Source organism: Miniopterus natalensis, chromosome 15 (assembly GCF_054644295.1).
Source record: "Miniopterus natalensis isolate mMinNat1 chromosome 15, mMinNat1.hap1, whole genome shotgun sequence".
Classification (NCBI taxonomy): Eukaryota; Metazoa; Chordata; class Mammalia; order Chiroptera; family Miniopteridae; genus Miniopterus; species Miniopterus natalensis.
In genome coordinates this window covers 2221993-2240341 of record NC_142095.1, presented here as the reverse complement: position 1 = coordinate 2240341, position 18349 = coordinate 2221993, and the positions used below count along the sequence as shown (strand labels likewise).

General features: G+C 56.3%; 1 protein-coding gene across 1 annotated transcript; it reads left to right on the top strand.

Moving 5' to 3' along the window:
• Window positions 1-7103: 7103 nt before the first annotated feature.
• On the top strand, window positions 7104-18342 carry ALAS1 (5'-aminolevulinate synthase 1). Its single transcript, XM_087824688.1, has 11 exons — window positions 7104-7176; window positions 7949-8178; window positions 10586-10792; window positions 11512-11661; window positions 12387-12609; window positions 13423-13607; window positions 14343-14522; window positions 14851-15015; window positions 16627-16895; window positions 17493-17655; window positions 18037-18342. Exons 2-11 carry the CDS (start codon window positions 7980-7982, stop codon window positions 18195-18197), a joined length of 1902 nt encoding a protein of 633 aa, XP_087680814.1. The 5' UTR covers window positions 7104-7176; window positions 7949-7979; the 3' UTR covers window positions 18198-18342.
• The last annotated feature ends 7 nt before the right edge of the window (window positions 18343-18349 follow it).

Here is an 18349-nt window from a genome sequence, read left to right as displayed (position 1 = left end):
CTCAGGGCACGTGGGTGTGACACCATGGGTGAGGCTGTCCTTGCGTGTCCACCTGTAACAATGTGACTTTGGGGCTACATGTGGCTGTGAGTGTGTGTGCTGTCCCTCTCATTAGTGTGGCTGGGCCTGTGGCTGTGCACGTGGGGGTGTTAGTGACTCTGGCACCTGTGGACCTGGACCACGTGTGGAAAAGAGGCACCCAGCGTGTGCGCCTATGAACTCGAGTAGCAGGCGGCCCTGGCAGAGACTGGGCCCTAAGAACTCCTAAACCTGGATCGTCACTTCGGAGCTGCCAGCAGCTTTCCGTCCGCGCGGCGTGGGCAGGCTGCGGACAAACTCTGTTCTAAAGGAGCGGAGGCCTCCCGCTGCATCCCGCACCTCCCGCTGCATCCCACACCGTCTCCCCACGTGCTGGCCACAGGAGGCGGCGGGAGGACCGGGAGGCGGGTGGGTCTGGGTGGGGGAGGTGTGCCGCCTGCCCTGTGGTCTTTTCCCGCAGCCCCATCCCAGCTCAGCCGCACGGGCCTCAGGGGGCTCTGACTGCACTCGCAGTCCACAGGCCAGGCCCAGGGTCCGAGACGGCAGCCACAGGGTGAGTACAGGCGGAGGCCCGGGGGAGGGGTGCAGACCCGAGGTCGGTCCACGTGAGCTTGAACGTGGACAGAGGAGGTGTGGTGGCAGGGTGCTTGGGCCGTGGCACTCACAATCTCCCCGGGGCAGGCCCCCAAAGATACCCAAGCAACTGGGTGCCTGGTAAGTGGCCTCACCTGGATTCCCGCCCATCTCTGCGCTGTGTGCTGACCGGCCATCCGCTTCCCGCTCTCCACAACTGCCTCTTTGCTGACACAACCTGCCCACCGTTGGCCTCATCCCGGGGCCTGAGAAACCCGCGCCCGCACAGGTGCATCCACGGTGCACAGAGAGCCTGCGGGGAGCTACCTGCTGCCTGCATTCATTCACGCCTGCATGTACCTGCTCCTTCCTTCCACAAACGCTCAGAGCACCTCCCATGAGCCACCAGCACCGCTGACCCCCCTCCGGACCCCCAGGCCAGAGCAATGAAGGCAGAGTCCCAACGGACCTTGATGTGGGTGGCTCAGAAAAGAGGAACCCAAGGGCTGGGTGGGATGGTGGCCGTTAGCTGGAGGGAAGCTCTGAGCCGGTGTCACAACCAGGCCGCCGCATGGAGCCAGAGGGACTCGGGAGGTTGGGTGCATGTCGTGGCTGTCCTCCCCCCATTCCAGGCCCCCTGGCACAGTTAGTTCTGCCTGAAGCCTGGGGTCTGCCTCAGCTGGGGGTGAGCCCCAAGGCTTCAGAACTGTCCCCCAGTCCCAAACCTGTAACACGAGGCTCCTGTCTCGGCTGGCTCGCAGGGCCCCTCAGCCGGGCCCAGGCTGCTTCTGCTGCCCTTCATGGCCCTTCCCACCAGCCACGCCAGCCTCCGTAAATTCAGGGTGGGCTCGGAGGGCTTCCAGCTTCTCCCCCCTCCCCTCCTCGGGGTCCTCAGACGCCTGGGGAGCCTGGGGCCCCTCTTCTGGGTGCTGCCACTTCCTCCACCTTATCACCCAGGCCTCCTCGCTCACGTTTTAGCAACAGAGCGATTTGTGTCGACACCTCCGTGGTGCCAGGCACAGTGCTACAGTATTAAGTACTAAGGGGGGCGCTGGACACGTGGTGGGTTAGCCACGCAGATGCTGAATGAATGGGCAGGGTCTTTCTGGAAGGACCGTGGAGAACTGCGAGCAGTGGTTGTCTGGGGAAAGGCCCCGATGAGATGAGGGGGAACTTTTTTTTTTTTTTTTTAAATATGTCTTTATTGATCTCAGAGAGAGGAAGGGAGAGGGAGAGAGAGAGACAGAAACATCCATGATGAGAGAGCCCTCCCGGCTCGGCCGCCTCCAGCACGGCCCCTGCTGGGGATCGAGCCCGCCACCCAGGCATGTGCCCCGACCGGGAATCCAACCAGCAACCGTCTGGTGCACAGACAATGCTCAGCCAACTGAGCCACACTGCCAGGGCAGGAAGACTTCTTTGTTTACCCTGCAGTACATACTATTTATGTTTTTACCAAATGCAAATATTATCTATTCAAGTACATTTTTCTTATTAAAAAAAAAAACACCTAAGTATTCAAAATGCTAACATAAAAATCTGGACATGAGGCTTTCCTTGAAAAATGGGAAGCAAGCCTGGCCACACGGGGTTGTGTTCCTGGGGGCGACAGTGGCCAGAGCTGAGACGGGGCTGCCCCTCAGCCCAGGGGGGGCCAGGTCACCCGCCGCCCTCTGTTGTCTGGCCCCTGCGGGCCTCTGCGCTGCAGGGATGAGCCTGCCAGGTGTGCAGGGCGGGGGTGGGGTGGAGAAAGCTTTCGCCAGATAAAGGGCTGGCTGTTTTGCCATCAGTCCGGGCTGATTTCACTCACAATGACTCTTAAGACCACAGCAGTTTCGGGGCTGGCGAACGTTGGCCTGTCACAAGCCCACTAGTCTTGCACAAGAAACTGTTAATACCAGCGGGGCCCTAGCAGTGTTTCTGGCCTCACCTCCCACACCAGGCGCAAGGGCTTTAGCTCCAAAGGGAACCCTGGAGAGAGGGAGCCTCCAGGGGGTCTTGGAAAGGAGGCGGGTGATGGGGGGAAAGGACACACTGAGAGAGGGAAGGCAGGCGTGCTCTAATCCTGACTCCTGCTCTGAAAGGTGGGACAGGTCACTTCCAAGCCTCAGCTCCCTCAACAAAGCCATCGGCTAACACTACCTGCTGCTTCCAGGTGCTGGTCCCGCCCCAAGCCCCAAGCCCCAAGCCCTGGACAGCACCTCAGTGGGTCCCCGTGTCAACCTCGGGTGTAGGAAGCACATCAGCCAGGGTTCTGCAGAAAAACAGAACCAATTTTCAAGATTATTCTAGGAACTGGCTCATGTGATTGCGGAGGCTGGTAAAGGCCTGGAGGCTGGAACCTCGGGCAGAACGTTACAGCTTCAGGGGAAGTCCTTCCCTGGAAACTGCCTGGCTGGGAAGGCCCCCAGCCCATAGTGTGGCGCCCACCCACATGGGCAGGCAAAATCTCCTTCGCTGAGTGTAGGTGTTAGCCACACGCTAGCCCGAGTCTGCCTCCGCTCTGAGACAAGGCCGGAGCTCCCGCACCGGCAGTGAGAGAGATAAGACACCACACACGTGTCCAGGCCTGTGCCTGAGGCAGAGGCGGGATTCAGTAAGGCAGGGGCCACTACTACAAGATTATTAACACCTTGCTGACCTGTCTTGACGGAGAAGCAGCTGTCTTGACGGAGAAGCAGCTGGCCGCACGGGCGAGGTCTGGCTCGAAACAGCCGGTCAGCAAGGCATTTAGTGCCGGAGAAGGGCGGCATGGCTGTGGGAACCGCAGGAGGCAGAGAGGAGCTGCCCCCCACCATCGAGGATGAGCTCTGGAGTAGGGGCCAGAAACCCACAGTCCCCGGGGGCCCCTCTCTACCTCCCAGGGGCCTCGAAGGAAAGAGGAGGGTAGGAGGAGGCCTCTGCTGACCCAGGTGCAGGGGATGGAGGAGCAGTGTCCACCAGCGTGTGGGGTCTGGGAGGACTCTTGCCTCCTGAGGCTGGGGCTGGCTGCCCAGAGGTTTCTGAAAGTGGCTGACTTCCACTAAGCCGGGCTGGCTGGCTCCTTGGTGGGGCACACCCGCCCACCTATCCAAATGGGACCCATCACCCAAAACCCTTGGCACAGCCCCAGCCTCATTTCTGCCAGCTTCCTTCACCTCCCTGGGGTGGAGCATTCGGCTAGAAGGCAGAAGGTCAGCAGGTCAGCCATGCTCTCCACTCGCTGAATGTGTGACTTTGGGCAACTTGCTTAACCACTCTGAACTTCTGTCCCATGTATGGGGCTAATCATTATACTGACCTGTTGCTTCGAGAGAGCTGAGGTTATGTATATAATCGCAGCGGCAGGCCAAACGTCTGAGGCAAGCTGTTACCGTGCCATACTGCTCACTGCAGTGTTATCCTTGCTGGCTCTCTCCTTTTGCCCCATCCACCCAGCACCGCATCTCTGAGCCTTGATCTCTCTCCCCCCGCTCCCCCCTCCACATCTGGGCAGAAGGGGTGCTGGGCAGACCTTTAAATGCCTCTAGGAACAGAGAGAAATGAAGGCCCCTGTCTCGGTTGGTGATCACATTGTTAGTAGCAGTTGGGACTCTGGGCTGGCCCAAGACCAAAGCCACACTGAGAATCAGCAGCACAGGCTGCAAGTTCTGTCCGCCTTTGAAACAGTCCCACGTCACCTGGCCAGTGTGGCTTGGTGGTTAGAGCGTCCACTTGAGCACCAAAGGGTCTCAGGGTCGATTCCCGGTCAAGGTTGCAGGTTTGATCTCCCGGCCCGATTGGGCCCCTCGTGCAGGAGGCAACCAATCGATGTGTCTCTCTTACATCAATGTCTCTCTTTCTCTCCCTTCTCTCCCTCCCACCCTCCCTTCTCTCCCTTCTCTCCCTCCCACCTTCTACTCTCTCTGAAAAGCAACGGAAAAAATAGCCTCAAGTGAGGATTAATAAAAAACAAAAAAACAGTCCCATATCCACTCAGGTCTCCTTAAGGGGGAGGAAGGCTGCAGGGTTTCTTACCCGGCTGACAGATGTGGAAACTGAAGCCCAGAGGAAAGCAGTAAGCTTGCCCAAGGACCCTCGGCTACTCGGCCCTCAGAGTGCGGCCCTGCTAAAAATAACTCCTGGGTCCCAGATTGGGAGGGAATGGGATTCTGGGGCTGGGGTTGACATTTGCCTTCAGCCTTGACTGCTGGTGGGTGTTGTGTTTGAGAGCCTCTGACAGTGAAGATGACGCAGACTGGGGGGAGGGCATTGAGCAAGGCCAGGCCCATTCATCCCCAGAATGGGCCTGGCCTTGCCTGAACTCCAGCAGCTTGGCCTTCCCTGCCCAGGGCCAGGGTGATAAGATGCGTTTGTACTGCAGCTCTGAGGGGGGGAGGCAAGACAGGAGTGGGGGGAGAAAAGGAAGGGAGAGTTGGAGGGAAGGAAGGAAAAAGGGCAGAGGGAGGGAGGAGAGAGAAGCCTGAATGAAGCCCTAAGAGGATCACAACTCTGCCAGAATGGGGCCCACCCACACTCAAGGCATCTGCAAAAACTAAGGGCACAGGGCATGGGACAATTTTCCTACCATCCCAAGAGGCAGAAAGTGGCAGAGCTAGGATTACAACTCATGGCTTCAGCCCTTGCCCCTCCTGGTCTCAAAGCAGAAACCACTTTCCCAAAATGTGACCCCAAGATACCCCTCCCCGCATTACCAGGAGAGAGGCCTGGTGAAAATGCAGATTCCTGGGTCAGAACTAAAGGGGTGTGGCCCACGACTACGCATGTTGACCCATGCCCTGGTGGCGATCTTGAGCCTGGAACCTGGGAAGCTCTGTGGTTCTTTCCTGGACTTTCTTGTCTGACCTCCCTGCCCCAAGTCCCTGCTGCAGGCAGCTGTTGTTGGAGCTGACTCACACTGCCCCCGGGAACAGGCTCCGGGCCTTTCCCACTCTGGGACTCACTCACCTGCCTCCCAGCCCCCGTGGATCCAGCCTCCCAGCAGCACCCTGGGAGTTGGGGACCCCTCCTTCGGTGTCTCCTCCTCAATCTAATTGTTTACAACATCCTATTTCTTTGTTTCCCAACCTTTCCCTCTATTAAACAGGAAACTCCCAGAGGGCTGGAGACTTGTTGGTTTAAACAATACGCCTCTGAAACGCATGACTTCACCTGACCTTCCCACCAACCACAAGTGGCAGGGCCGGGAGAGCTGGACAATGAGGAAACTGAGCCTCAGAGAGCTTATGACCTGGCCAAGGCCAAGAAAGAATCAGAACCAGGTTGGAACCCATGTCCAGCTCCACTGTCTAGTTCTTTCTGCTCTGCTTTGCCTCTGACATCTCAAGCAGCCCTGGGAGGCAGGCAGAACAGGGATTATGATCCCATTGCCCAGATAAGGAAAGTGAGGCCCAGAGATGCACCATCTTTATCCTGTTCTCACTTCCGGCTGGACTTGGGTCTGAGTCCAAATGTTGACCTTTTCTGTTGACGCCCTCCAGCTGATGGGCACTGCCCAGGGCCCCTCAGCAGGATGGGTCAGAGCTGGGCCTTGGATTCCCAGGCCAAAGCCTTCATCCTGGGCTCCTGGACCGGTCCTGGTGCCACTCCGGACCCAGATGCCTTCTCTGAGAGTGGGGACTCACCTCACCTGCCTTGCAGTTGGCTGGAGACTCAGAGAGAGGGAACAGGAAAAGTACCCGGGCACAGTTTAGTCACTATCGCTCTGGACTCTAATCCTCTTGTTAACGCCCAGCTCGGGAACCGAGCAGCCTGGAGAGTGTTTCCCCCAAGAGCAGAGGACGGCAGCCCTGAGCCTGGCCAGCCTGGCCCCGGCCCAGACCAACCCGGCCTGGGTTAAACTGGGAAGGGTGTGGAGCGAGGTGGCCAGGCGGGCATTCCTGAGAGGGACTTGCCAAGCTACCCTGCAGGTGGGGTCTGGGGGACACTCAAAGCAGGCACAGCTGGTGCCCTGGGTGGCGGGCAAGGGCTGTGGACAGCCCACAGCGGGGGAGAAAAAAAAAAATCATAACTAATACGTGTCAAACCCTAACTGTGTGTCAGGCCCTCCCCCAGGGGCTCCGTCTCTGCATCAGGTTACGACCTTCATCTCGGACCAGAACGGGCCACAGCCGGGTCTCCTTCCTCCGCTTCCCTCCCCGCTGCCAGGGCCCCCTCCAGCCCCAAGGACCACTGCATCCTCGGGCGGCCCAGCCCCACCTCCTCCAGGAAGCCCTCGGGGGCACAGCCTCGAACGCGAGCCGGGGGGGGGCTCTGCTTCGGACCCCGGTCGGGAAGGAACCCGCGCTGCACCCGCCCCGCCCGCCCGGGTCACCAGCTTTCACAGCGACGCGCGCCCCCGCCCCTGCCCCGCGGTCCCGGGGACCCCGCCCCCCGCCCCGCCCCGGCTCCACGTAGGCGGCGCTGCGGGCCTGGGCGCGCCTGCGCACAGGGGCGGGCGGCAGGGCGCACGCGCGGCGGCCCCTCGCGCCCTATATCAGGACGGCGGCGCCCGCGGCCGCAGCTCCCCGCGGACAAGGGCCCGGTCGTTCCCGCGCGTCGCCTCCGCTCCTCGCCGCCGCCGCCGCCGCAGAGTCACCGGCGCAGGTGAGCGTCGGCGCCGGGCCCGCGTGCCCCGCCCGGCCGGCCCGCTCCCCGGCGGGCCCCCTCCCCCTCCCCCACCCGCCCCGCACCTGCCGCGGGGTCGGTGCCCTCGCGGACCTTGGGCCTCCGCGGCCGCCTTCCGACGTCCCCGAGTAACCGGCCGCTTGGGAATTCCCGGCTCTCCGACCCCCGCGTGACCTCTGACCTTCCCTGCCCAGCACCCGCGCCTCGCGCCTGACCCCCTGCCCTTCGCCCGCTCGGCGCCCGCCTCTCTCGGCCGTGCCCAGTTCCTGGGGGAAACCCAGCCTCGGGGGCGCGGCGGGGTGCCGCCTCGGGTGGGGTGGGGGTGGGGCACTGGCGCCCAGGAGCAGCTCAGGACCCCGAAGCACCCTTCGTGCCCGGGTGGGTGACCGGCTGCTTCCCCAGCCGCGCTTCTCCACTTGGGCGTGTCCGAGGGTGTCCTTGCATCTCCCTGGAGCCTCTCCCCTCCCAAACCTGTTCCCGACTTCTTCCCGCCTCGTTCCACCCCTTGGGTGCTAATCAGTACCCGCGCCCCTTGGTAGAGGTGCTCTCCAGGAGCCGGGGCGGGTAGAGGGCGGGCACCGCTCCTTAGCGGAGTCTCTTATCGGAGCTGCGCTTGGACATCTTTGAGGGAGACTTGGGAGTCCCCCAGGGTACCCTCGCTGTGAGCCGCAGGCGACACCCGAGCCCGGTGACCTTGCAGCGGTCTTTGCCCGATTATTAACCAGTGTGGATGTCACTCATCCCCCCGCAGGATCAGTGCACCTCCCGGACACGGACGCGACATGGAGACGGTGGTTCGACGCTGCCCATTCCTGTCCCGCGTGCCACAGGCCTTCCTGCAGAAGGCGGGCAAGTCTCTGTTGTTCTATGCCCAGAACTGCCCCAAGATGATGGAAGTGGGGGCCAAGCCGGCCGCCCGGGCCCTGTCGGGCTCAGCAGTGCACTGCCAGCAGGTCAGAGAAACCCCTCCGGCCAGTGAGAGTAAGTGTCCTTGGCGGGGAGGTAGGGTTTGCGTTCACCTTGGACCAGACGCCGCTTAGTCCACAGCGGTGGTGGGGGTTACCCGGTGCCAGGCTCAGTTCTTCCTGTGGATCATCTCGTGTCATTGTCGCCCTAACCCCCAGGGCAGGCGCTTGCGGTTTCCCCGTCTTCAAGGGCCGACCGGTGGCCAGCGTTCCACATCCCAGGTTTCTGGATCCGGGGAGTTGGAGCGTTAGCGCTCGGCAGGGCCTTGTTCATGGAAGTAGAAAGTGGACACGTTCTGTTCCAGCCGTTCCGTCATTAAATATTTGGCCCTTTGGCCTTTTTTTTTTTTTTTTTTTTAAGTGAATAGACTATTTTTAGAGTTGTGTTAGGTTCACAGCAAAATTGAGGGGAAGCTTTTGGCTTTTAAAGTTGTGATTTTTTTTTTTTTTCTTCTATTTGGCTTTTTAAAATTATTTTTTATTGTGGTAAAATGTATGTAACAAAACGTATGTACCATCTCAATCAGTTTTTTTAGGTTCTTTTTAAAATTAAAAAAACAAAACCTTTTATCGTCATTTTTACGTGTACAGCTCGGGCATGAAGTGCGTTCACATGGTTATGCAACCTCCGTCTCTAGAACTCTTTTCATCTTGCAAAACTGAAACTTTGTGCCCATTAAACACTAATTCCCACCCCCCTCCCCCAGCCCCTGGCAGACGCCATTCTGCTTTGTCTCTATGAATCTGACTACTCTGGGAACCTCATGTAAGTGGAATCATACGGAATTTGTTAAAGTAGGGTTAACACGGGTATCTTTGTTTTGCATACAATTAAATTTTTTTGTTTTTAATAAAGAGATCAGAGCTGGGCACAGTTTTGGTCTGGCTGTGCCAGGAGAGGATGAGGCCTTTCAGATTCTTAATCCTCGAGAATAATTAGCCTCACAGACCATGTGAGGTGTGTTCTCTAGGTGTGGACCTGTGATAAAGGAATGTCTTTTTCTTTCAGTAGAAAGGATTTCATCCTTCGTAGGATTGCTTTTCCTCTTGACCTTTGTTAGGAGTGTTCTTTTTTTTGTTTTGTTAGGAGTGTTTTTTTTTTTTTTTTTATTGAACAATCAGTACCCTCTTGTACCTTTGTGTCCCTAGCAGTAGAGGACTAGTTCAGTGACAACAGTGACTTGTCCACTTGATAGGGTACTGTGAACCATCACAAATGACGCTCACAAACTACGAGCTTAGGCAAACATTTAAAGTGAAAAGAGCAGAATAAACGACCGTCTACTGAATAATGAAAACTTTTTAAACCTGTACACAGAGAAAAAGAGAATATACCCAAATGTCTACAGTGATTATGGTTTTTGTTTTTTTATAATCAATTTTTTTAACATTGATTTCAGAGAGAGGGAGGGAGGGGTGGGGGTGGGGAGAGAGAGATTGATCAGTTGCCTCCTGCACATGCCCTGAGGGTCGAACCTGACTAAGGCTCGAACCCGAAACCTGGGTGTGTGCCCTGACTGGGAATCGAACCTGCCGTACCTCTCGGTGCACGGACGACCCTCCAACCAACTGAGCCACACCAGCCAGGGCTACAATGGAGTGACAGAACTATTTTTCTAGACTTCCTACATTGAATATGTGTAATGAATGAAGCGAACGTCAAAGCAGTTTTTTAAAACTTTCCTTTATGGAAGATTGTAATAAAAAGTGTATTGTGACACATTACCCAGGTATTGGGAGAGGCTAGCCTGTGACTCACAGGAGTATTCCAGAATGATGAAGAAAGACTTTTCTGGAAAGAAGATGACTTTGCTCACGGGGAGAGGGAAGTCGTAACATTGTAACTAGAAGCCCACTGTGTGAGGTCGGGGACCTTTGATGAGAAAGTGGATGAAGTGTGCACCTGTGACAAAGTAATACCTTGGACCCTGTTAGACAACAATCCAACGACCTTACTGTTAGCCTGATTTCTGTCGCTAAGAAAACCAATAGCATCTGTGGTTAAGACGCAGCAAGCTGCTTTGTCAAGAATCCGTGTAGAAAGTATTAGCAGAGAGGAAATTGCACGAGCACTTTCAGTGACCTTTGAGAGAGTGTTCTCACGAAGCATGCTGAGTGTACTTGGGGTGGGTTTACTGGAAATAATCCAGCTCTGGCACCCGCACTGTCTGAAACTAGAAGATACTGTGTGTCTGAGAGGTAGCTGGCCTGTGCCAGTTAAATCCGCCCAGGAACATTGTTTCCAGTGAGGCAGATGTGCAAACCGCTGCATTAGCAGAACCCGGTGAAAGGAAACTTGTATCTGGGTGGTGGGGGGAGTAAGTACCACATTCATCTTGGGGCGGGAAGAGAAAAAAACAGGTGGTTTTCTTGCGAGGTGTGCAACCAGGTCTGGTGCTTCAGTTTTTCCGTTTCCCTCCCAGCGGACAAAGCTGCCAAAGCCGAGGCCCAGCCGGCTCCGGATGGCACGCAGCTTCCCCCTGGACACCCGGCGCCGGCCCCGAGCCAGGGCGCTGCGAGCAAGTGCCCTTTCCTGGCAGCCCAGATGGGCCAGCAGGGCAGCAGCGTGTTCCGCAAGGCCAGCCTGGAGCTGCAGGAGGACGTGCAGGAGATGCACGCTGTGCGGAAAGGTACCACGTGGCAGGAGCCCGGGCGCGGGAGGAGTCCCCTCGGCCCTGTAGGCCCCTCAGATTTATTTACAAGCTATTACTGGGGTAGTTGTGTAAACACCTTCCTCTTTTAGAGCCAAGAAGGAAGGCCCTTTAGACAGACAGGCTGCATTGCACAATGTGGGACTTTTCTCTCTGGTGTGTGACCAGCTCTTACAGTAACTGCCTGAGTTCTGAAAACACCCGGCGGGCATAAGCTGTTCCCAGCTCCCCTTTGTTTCTTTCCCGTCATCTGGTGGGATGAAAGGTGAAAAACTGTCACTGCAGTAAGTGATGGTCTTGGGGCTCCCAGGCTGTCTGTCCCAGTAATGGTTACTGAGTGGCAGCCTTAATCCCACCGTGGCTTCTCCATGGAGCATCCAAGGTCCTCCAGAAACATCACTAGCAAAAATGATGCATTTGGCCTGAATTGTTTTCTGTGATGAAAACTGAAATTCCGGGTGGGGGTTTGTTGGGTGAAGACATACCAATCAGCTAGAGAGCTTTGGACTTGAACATTGATTAAGGCTGCTGGTAGCTCTGACCTGGCCATTCAGTAACCACAGGGGGAGAGAAGCTTCAGTTACAGCTGACTGTGGTCATGATGGGTTTCGTCGGCCACTTGTGACGACGTGTCTGGAAGGTACTTTGACTCAGCACGCAATGCCTGTCCCCTTTGCCTCTTGTTACTTTTGTTGCAGAGGTTGCCCAAACCTCCGTGAACCCCAGCGTGATTGGTGTGAAGGCCGACGGAGGGGAGCCGAGCGGTCTGCTGAAGAACTTCCAGGACATCATGCGGAAGCAGAGACCAGAGAGGGTGTCCCATCTGCTCCAGGATAACCTGCCAAAATGTGAGCCTCACTCCTGTTTGCCTGGTGCAGGGGAGAGTTTGGAACTTAAACATGTATCAGACTCGACATCAGAGTGCAGCGAGATGTGGGCTAGAGCCATGCCCCTTGCTTGATGCCAGGAGGTGCTGTTGGCCATCGCGAGTTCAAACCCTGCTGGTACCCTGCCTCCTCTCTCAGCACCTGCCCTCTACACTGGCGCTGTGGCGAGCGCTTGACATACACAGTCTCAGGCCCTGGCCAGCGTGGCTCAGTGGTTAGAGCGTTGGCCTGCACACGGAAGGGTCTCAGTTTTGTTTCCGGGTCAAGGCCACATACCTGGGTTGCAGGTTCAGACCCCTGCCCTGGTCAGGGCGTGTGCAGGAGGCAACCAATAGATGTGTCTCTCTCACATCAGTGTTTCTCTCTCTCTCTCTCTCTCCCTCCCTCCCTCCCTTCCTCCCTCCTTCCTTCCCTCCCTCCCTCCCTCCCCCTGTTCCTCTCCCTCCCTCCCTCCCCCTGTTCCTCTCCCTCCCACTCTCTCTAAAAATCAGTGGAAAAATCCTCAGGGGAGGATTAACACACACAAGGTGAGGACATGCAGTAACTTGCCATATGAGGACGTTATTAACTTGCCCAGAATCTCCCTTGTTGCTAAGTGATTGAGCTGGGATGGGAACCCAGGTCTTTCACCAAAGCCCTGGTGGGCTTCTTAACCATCGGACTGTACTGTCTTGTTTGTTTTTTAGCTGTTTCCACTTTCCAGTATGATCGTTTCTTTGAGAAGAAAATTGATGAGAAAAAAAATGACCATACCTATCGAGTTTTCAAAACTGTGAACCGGAGGGCACACCTCTTCCCCATGGCGGATGACTACTCAGACTCCCTCATCAGCAAAAAGCAGGTGTCGGTCTGGTGTAGCAATGACTACCTGGGGATGAGTCGCCACCCCCGGGTGTGCGGGGCAGTCATGTGAGTAGCCCTCAGCTTGCAGAGTCTATTGACGTTATTTGGCAGGACATGGGTGATTTATAGGGATTGGGTCTTTTATGGGGCAATGGATATGCAGCAGCGGGAGGTGGGCCATAGCAGAGTACTGTTCTTAGCCTTTAAAAATAGCTGCAGGTGACTCTCAAAGACACCTGATGTGCAAGTAGTTGGTGGGGCCCCTTTGTGTGGGCGGTTTGAGTTTAGGGGTTGGTCGTATGCCTGTCTGTCCACTTCCTGCCTGCCACTCCACACAGGAGTGTGCCTTTGACACCAGGCAGCCTTGCTATGGCTTCAGGGGCATAACCACGAGCCCAGCGGCACTGGGGAGAAAGCTGCTTCAGAAAGACGTTCAGAAGGCTGGCAGGTCTCCTCACTCGCAGTCTTTAGGAGGGTGCCATGGCTAGGGGCACTTCAGGACGCTGGAAGAGCTGCTTGCTGGATGGAGAGAGCCCCACCTGGGGTTTAGTGAGAGCTTGTCCTGACATGCGGCTGGTCTGCAGAGGGTTAGGTAGCCTCTGCCCACGACATCCCTCTGAGCCTGATGTCATGATATTGGTGCGTGGTGTTTGCACAGGAAAGAAACAGTACAGTGACTCAGCCGACTGTTAGGCGAACTCTTGACCCCTGGAGGCATCATCGCCCTGTGCTGGGACCTTCCTCCTTGTCATCTAAAGACAAAGTGGGTAGAAAGTTCTGGCCACAGGCTTCTTAGTGAGAGGGGTCCTAGACCCAGAGAGGCAGCGGTTCGTGTGGTGTTCACACCACGAGGCTTATTTTCTCTGCCTGCTTTTTAAGGGACACCTTGAAACAGCATGGCGCCGGAGCGGGTGGCACCAGAAACATTTCCGGAACTAGTAAATTCCACGTGGACCTGGAGCAGGAGCTGGCCGACCTCCACGGGAAGGACGCGGCCCTCCTGTTTTCCTCGTGCTTTGTGGCCAACGACTCGACCCTCCTCACCCTGGCCAGGATGATGCCGGGTAAGGGCGCCGGGGCCTTGGGTCAGTTGCCCATGGTCAGCTGCGGTCCAAAAATATTAAATGGGAAGCTCCAAAAATAAACAATTTATAAGTTTTAAACTGCATGTTATTCCACGGTGTGTGATGAAGTCTCGCCAAGCGCTGCTCCAGTGTCTCCATGCTGCTGGCGCTCTGCCCGTTACGTCCCTCAGCGGCCGTCTCAGGTTACCTGTCAGGACATCACGGTGCTTGAGCTCAGATCACCCTTCTTTTACTCAGTGACGGCCCAGAGCGCAAGAGTGGTGGCACTGGCAGTTCGGGCATGACCAAGAACAGCCGTAAAGGGCTTCCTTTAAGTCGGGTGCGGAACCTTTTTTCTGCCAAGGGCCGTTTGGGTATTTATAACATCACTCTCGGGCCGTGCAAAATTAACAAAAATTAGCCCGTTATATTTCGTCAAACAATTAACTCACCCCTAATGTGATGGCCGGAACTGCTGCTTTTTGGCGAGGACTTGGCAGGGCCGGGCCAAATGATTTTGTGGGCCGTACGTTCCCCACCCCGGTCCACACCTGTGGGCCTTCTCGAAGGCGACGCCCTAGTTCGCAGGTTTGCCAGGAAGAAACCAGCTCGCAGTGGCTTTTTCCTGCAGAGCGAATGCAGCGTTTTCTGAGCCAAGTCTGTTGTCCCCGACTATCTAGGGAATAATTTGTCTGTGGTACAGATGGCAGTAAATAACATTTTTTGCCGTGTCAGGTTGTGAGATTTACTCCGACTCTGGGAACCACGCCTCCATGATCCAGGGGATCCGGAACAGCCGGGTGCCAAAGTACATCTTCCGCCACAATGACGTCAGCCACCTCAGGGAGCTGCTGCAGAGATCTGACCCCCAGGTCCCCAAGATAGTGGTGTTTGAAACTGTCCACTCAATGGATGGTGAGTCGAAACAGGCCATCTGAAACCTGAAGTGAAAAACTGCTTGAACTCTTTAAAATTGTGTTTTGTTTTTGAAATTTATTTTTTCTGTCTGCTAGGATTTTGTAATTGGTGGACATTGTATAGATTTGGGTAAATGTGGATTTTCTAGTCTGGCTTTTACTCAGCTCTAAGACCCCAAGATCACCTGGAAGCTGGGGGAAGTTCATTTTCCTCCCCAGGATGACAAATGATGCCTAGAACACGAGCCGTTTTGATGTGGCCAACTTCTACCAGAGCAGAAGTCTGAGGCGTCAAGCCCTCCAGAGTGGTCTGTCTCTCTCCGCAGGGGCAGTGTGCCCGCTGGAGGAGCTATGTGATGTGGCCCACGAGTTTGGGGCGATCACCTTCGTGGATGAGGTCCATGCAGTGGGGCTGTACGGAGCCCGAGGCGGAGGGATTGGCGATCGGGACGGAGTTATGCCGAAGATGGACATCATTTCTGGAACCCTCGGTACGTGTGCTCCGCACATCCTGCAGTTTACCCTAAATTCCATGGTCCCAGTGAGTCCACAGACCGGCTGGTCTCACTGGGGCCAGGTGGGGAGCGTGGAAAGCCTGGACTACTTTTTGGGGTGAGTTTTTATTTTCTCAGTGAGGGGGTGGCGCAGCCTAGCATAATCCCTTGGAGCCTGTGGGCCTGGTCCCCAGAATCGAAGTAAATCTCACAGCCGACGTGACAGAAACGCCAGTTGTTGCCGTCTGAGCTCATTCCGGACAGTTGTGGCTCTGGTCATGTGCATGGCAACAGCCTCCACTCGGTGCCTCAAGTTGTTCCCTGGTGTTAAAAGAACTAGAATTTTAGTGCTGGTCTCCGAGCAGTTGTTAGGACCAGTGGGTTCAGGGGTCGTGACATGCTGAGCTCTGTGCCACGTGCCTGCCATGTGGAAACCAGTCACGGCACCCAGCCATTCCGTGTTTCTGCTGCTGCTCCTCGCTGAGAGGCAGGGTCTCCTGGGGCCAGACCCAGAGTCATGCTGTCTGCTGGTGTAAGTCCTATTCGCACAACTCACTCGCTGTTACCCTGGGCCGGTGGTTGGCCAGTGCCAGTCTGTGCCTCAGTTTCCTCTTCAGTGGAATAGCGATGATAGCACCTCAGATTCCGTGGGGAAAGTAAATGAATTGTGTGGAAACAGTTACTGTGGACATTCTCTTTGTGAGGCTCTAAAGAGATGAAAGTGTAAATCCTATAAATGTGAGGATTTCAAGTTAGTAAGGCAGTCGGAGACCCAAGAGGTAGTTGGTAAAGGAAGGGCAGGCCGACAAGTGTGTCCTTCAGCGCTGTTGCAGGGGCGGAAGACTCCCAGCAGACCCCATGTAGGCCCTGGACAGACCCAGAGAGCCCGCTCGGGTCCGGCCTTCCTGGGAGGAGGCCCTTGTCCACGTGTCCTGATCCCAGCAGCTCTCCTTTCACCGAGCTCTTGTGACGTGGGCTCTTTGGAAGTACGGTTACTGTGAGATGGAAAAGGCGGGGAGAGAAATTTTCTACTAAGAGCTTACACCACCCACCCCTGCATGGGGTTCAGCCGGAATATTACAGAACATGATGTTATGGTCTCAGGGGACTGTGGAGTTGTTAACCCTGAAACATGAGATACGGATTATGTAAAGGCCTTAACAAGGATGGGAGGAGGAGGCGGGCCCCAGATTGCCTGGGCAGGTTCTGAGTTTTCGTGTTTATCTGGCAAATAAATGTTGATCGTCAGTTTTGTTTACTTAAGTAGGAAATAACACCGGTCCCACCAAAACAGCTAAATGCCCTAGTCGGGTTGCATTCCTCCTCCAGGGCTGTGCTCGCAGCGGGAGTTCCTCCCGGAGGCGCAGTGGAGGGTGCGGGAGCCGGGGGGAGGGCGGCAGCTTGGTGTTCGGGCGCGTGCGTGGCCGTGGACTGTGGGTGACACGCTTTCACGGCTTCCTCAGTTTCTCCCTTTCAGAGATGGGTGGCCATCCCTTCCGTCTTAGGGCAAACTAAGGAGGGAAAACAGCAGGCACCCCAAGGCTCTCGCACCCTGCTGTGCGGACTTAGGGCTGCTGCCTAATAAGCTAACGAACAGGCCTCCTGCAGGCAAAGCCTTCGGCTGTGTGGGCGGCTACATCGCCAGCACCAGTGCCCTGGTCGACACCGTGCGCTCCTACGCGGCCGGCTTCATCTTCACCACCTCCCTGCCGCCCATGCTGCTGGCCGGGGCGCTGGAGTCCGTGCGGGTGCTCAAGAGCGCCGAGGGCCGGGCGCTGCGGCGCCAGCACCAGCGCAGCGTCAAGCTCCTGCGGCAGATGCTCATGGACGCCGGCCTCCCCGTGGTCCACTGTCCCAGCCACATCATTCCTGTCCGGGTATGACCCGTCGGGCTGCGCCCACTGCTCCGGGCCTGCCTGAAGCCGGGCTGGGTGGGTGGCTGCTGGGCGGGGCTAGAGCCAGCGTCCCTTGCTGAATTTCCCTCTGCTGTTGTGCCGACTTCACAGTGAGAGTGAAGCCTTTGAACCCAGCTGGCTGGAGCGGAGGGCTTGTACCTGGGAAACTCCAGAAGCCAGCGCTCAGCTGGCTTTGAAAGAGTTTCCTATTTAGTTAATTTCAAAATAAGTCTTGCCTTTCCCTTTACAGACAGAAACCCTGTTGGTGTCACAGTCCAGTTAGTGTAGTCAATGCAGCTGGTGTACCCAAAGGTGCACACAGCTTTCTCCGTCCCCAGGGTGCGCACATCCCTGGCTTGGGACTGGCTGGTGTCAGCTGCAGTCACAGCCACCGCTCCCCCACGCACATCTGGGGCGGTCGCGGATGTCCACCTCTCCTAATGTGGGTCTCTGTCTGCTGGGCAGTGCGTCACCTCTCCCAGCTGGTGTGTGCGCCTCACAGCGAGGGGTTCACTAGAGTCTTTGCTAGGAGGTGGTCCATCCTGCCCTGACCTGACCTTCTGTCATCATCAAACCCAGGTGGCGGATGCTGCTAAAAACACAGAAGTCTGTGACGAGCTAATGAGCAGACATAACATCTACGTGCAAGCCATCAACTACCCCACAGTGCCCCGCGGGGAAGAGCTGCTGCGGATCGCCCCCACCCCACACCACACCCCCCAGATGATGGACTACTTCCTTGGTGAGTGTGGCAGCCTCCGTGCAGAGCCCTGTCCAAGCTCTCAGTACAGAACTCTAAACAACACTCAGGTGTTTGATTCAGCGTAGGAGGCTGCAGTCACTCGGAAGCTCGGAGGGAGCCTGCTAACCCTCCCAGGTGGTCCAGCGCCCCCTGGTTGGGTGACAGGATGCTCGGAGGGAGCCTGCTAACCCACCCAGGTGGTCCATGTCCTAGCGGGAGTCAGGCTTCCTTGGTTCACACAGACCACATTTGTCCATCAGTTGTGGACTGTTATGAAGAGTGCTGCTGTGAGCACCTGTGTTCCGGTTCTGGGGTGGACATATTTTCCTGTCTCTTCAGTGTATGTTCCTTTTAATTTTGTGAAACTGTTTGTCCTCACAGAGAATCTGCTGGCCACGTGGAAGCGAGTGGGGCTGGACCTGAAGCCACATTCCTCGGCCGAGTGCAACTTCTGCAGGAGGCCGCTGCATTTCGAAGTGATGAGTGAGAGAGAGAGATCCTTCTTCTCGGGCATGAGCAAGCTGGTCTCTGCTCAGGCCTGAGCGTGTTGTGACCCCAAGTACCCACCCGACCCTGCCGTTCTGTGCCCACATGGTCTCTAGTATCGTCTTTCTGTGTGGATTAAATTATATTAAGTTTAATCTATAGTAAAAGCATAGCTCTGAAAATAAATTCTTGTTTAAGTGACGGGTCC

Excerpts from the sequence above, each read along its gene's own strand:
- ALAS1 (XM_087824688.1), top strand. The coding sequence starts at position 7,980 with ATGGAGACGGTGGTTCGACGCTGCCCATTCCTGTCCCGCGTGCCACAG. Across the intron at positions 10,793-11,511 it reads GATGCACGCTGTGCGGAAAG|AGGTTGCCCAAACCTCCGTG; the intron begins GTACCACGTGGC and ends CTTTTGTTGCAG. Across the intron at positions 12,610-13,422 it reads CGGGTGTGCGGGGCAGTCAT|GGACACCTTGAAACAGCATG; the intron begins GTGAGTAGCCCT and ends CTGCTTTTTAAG.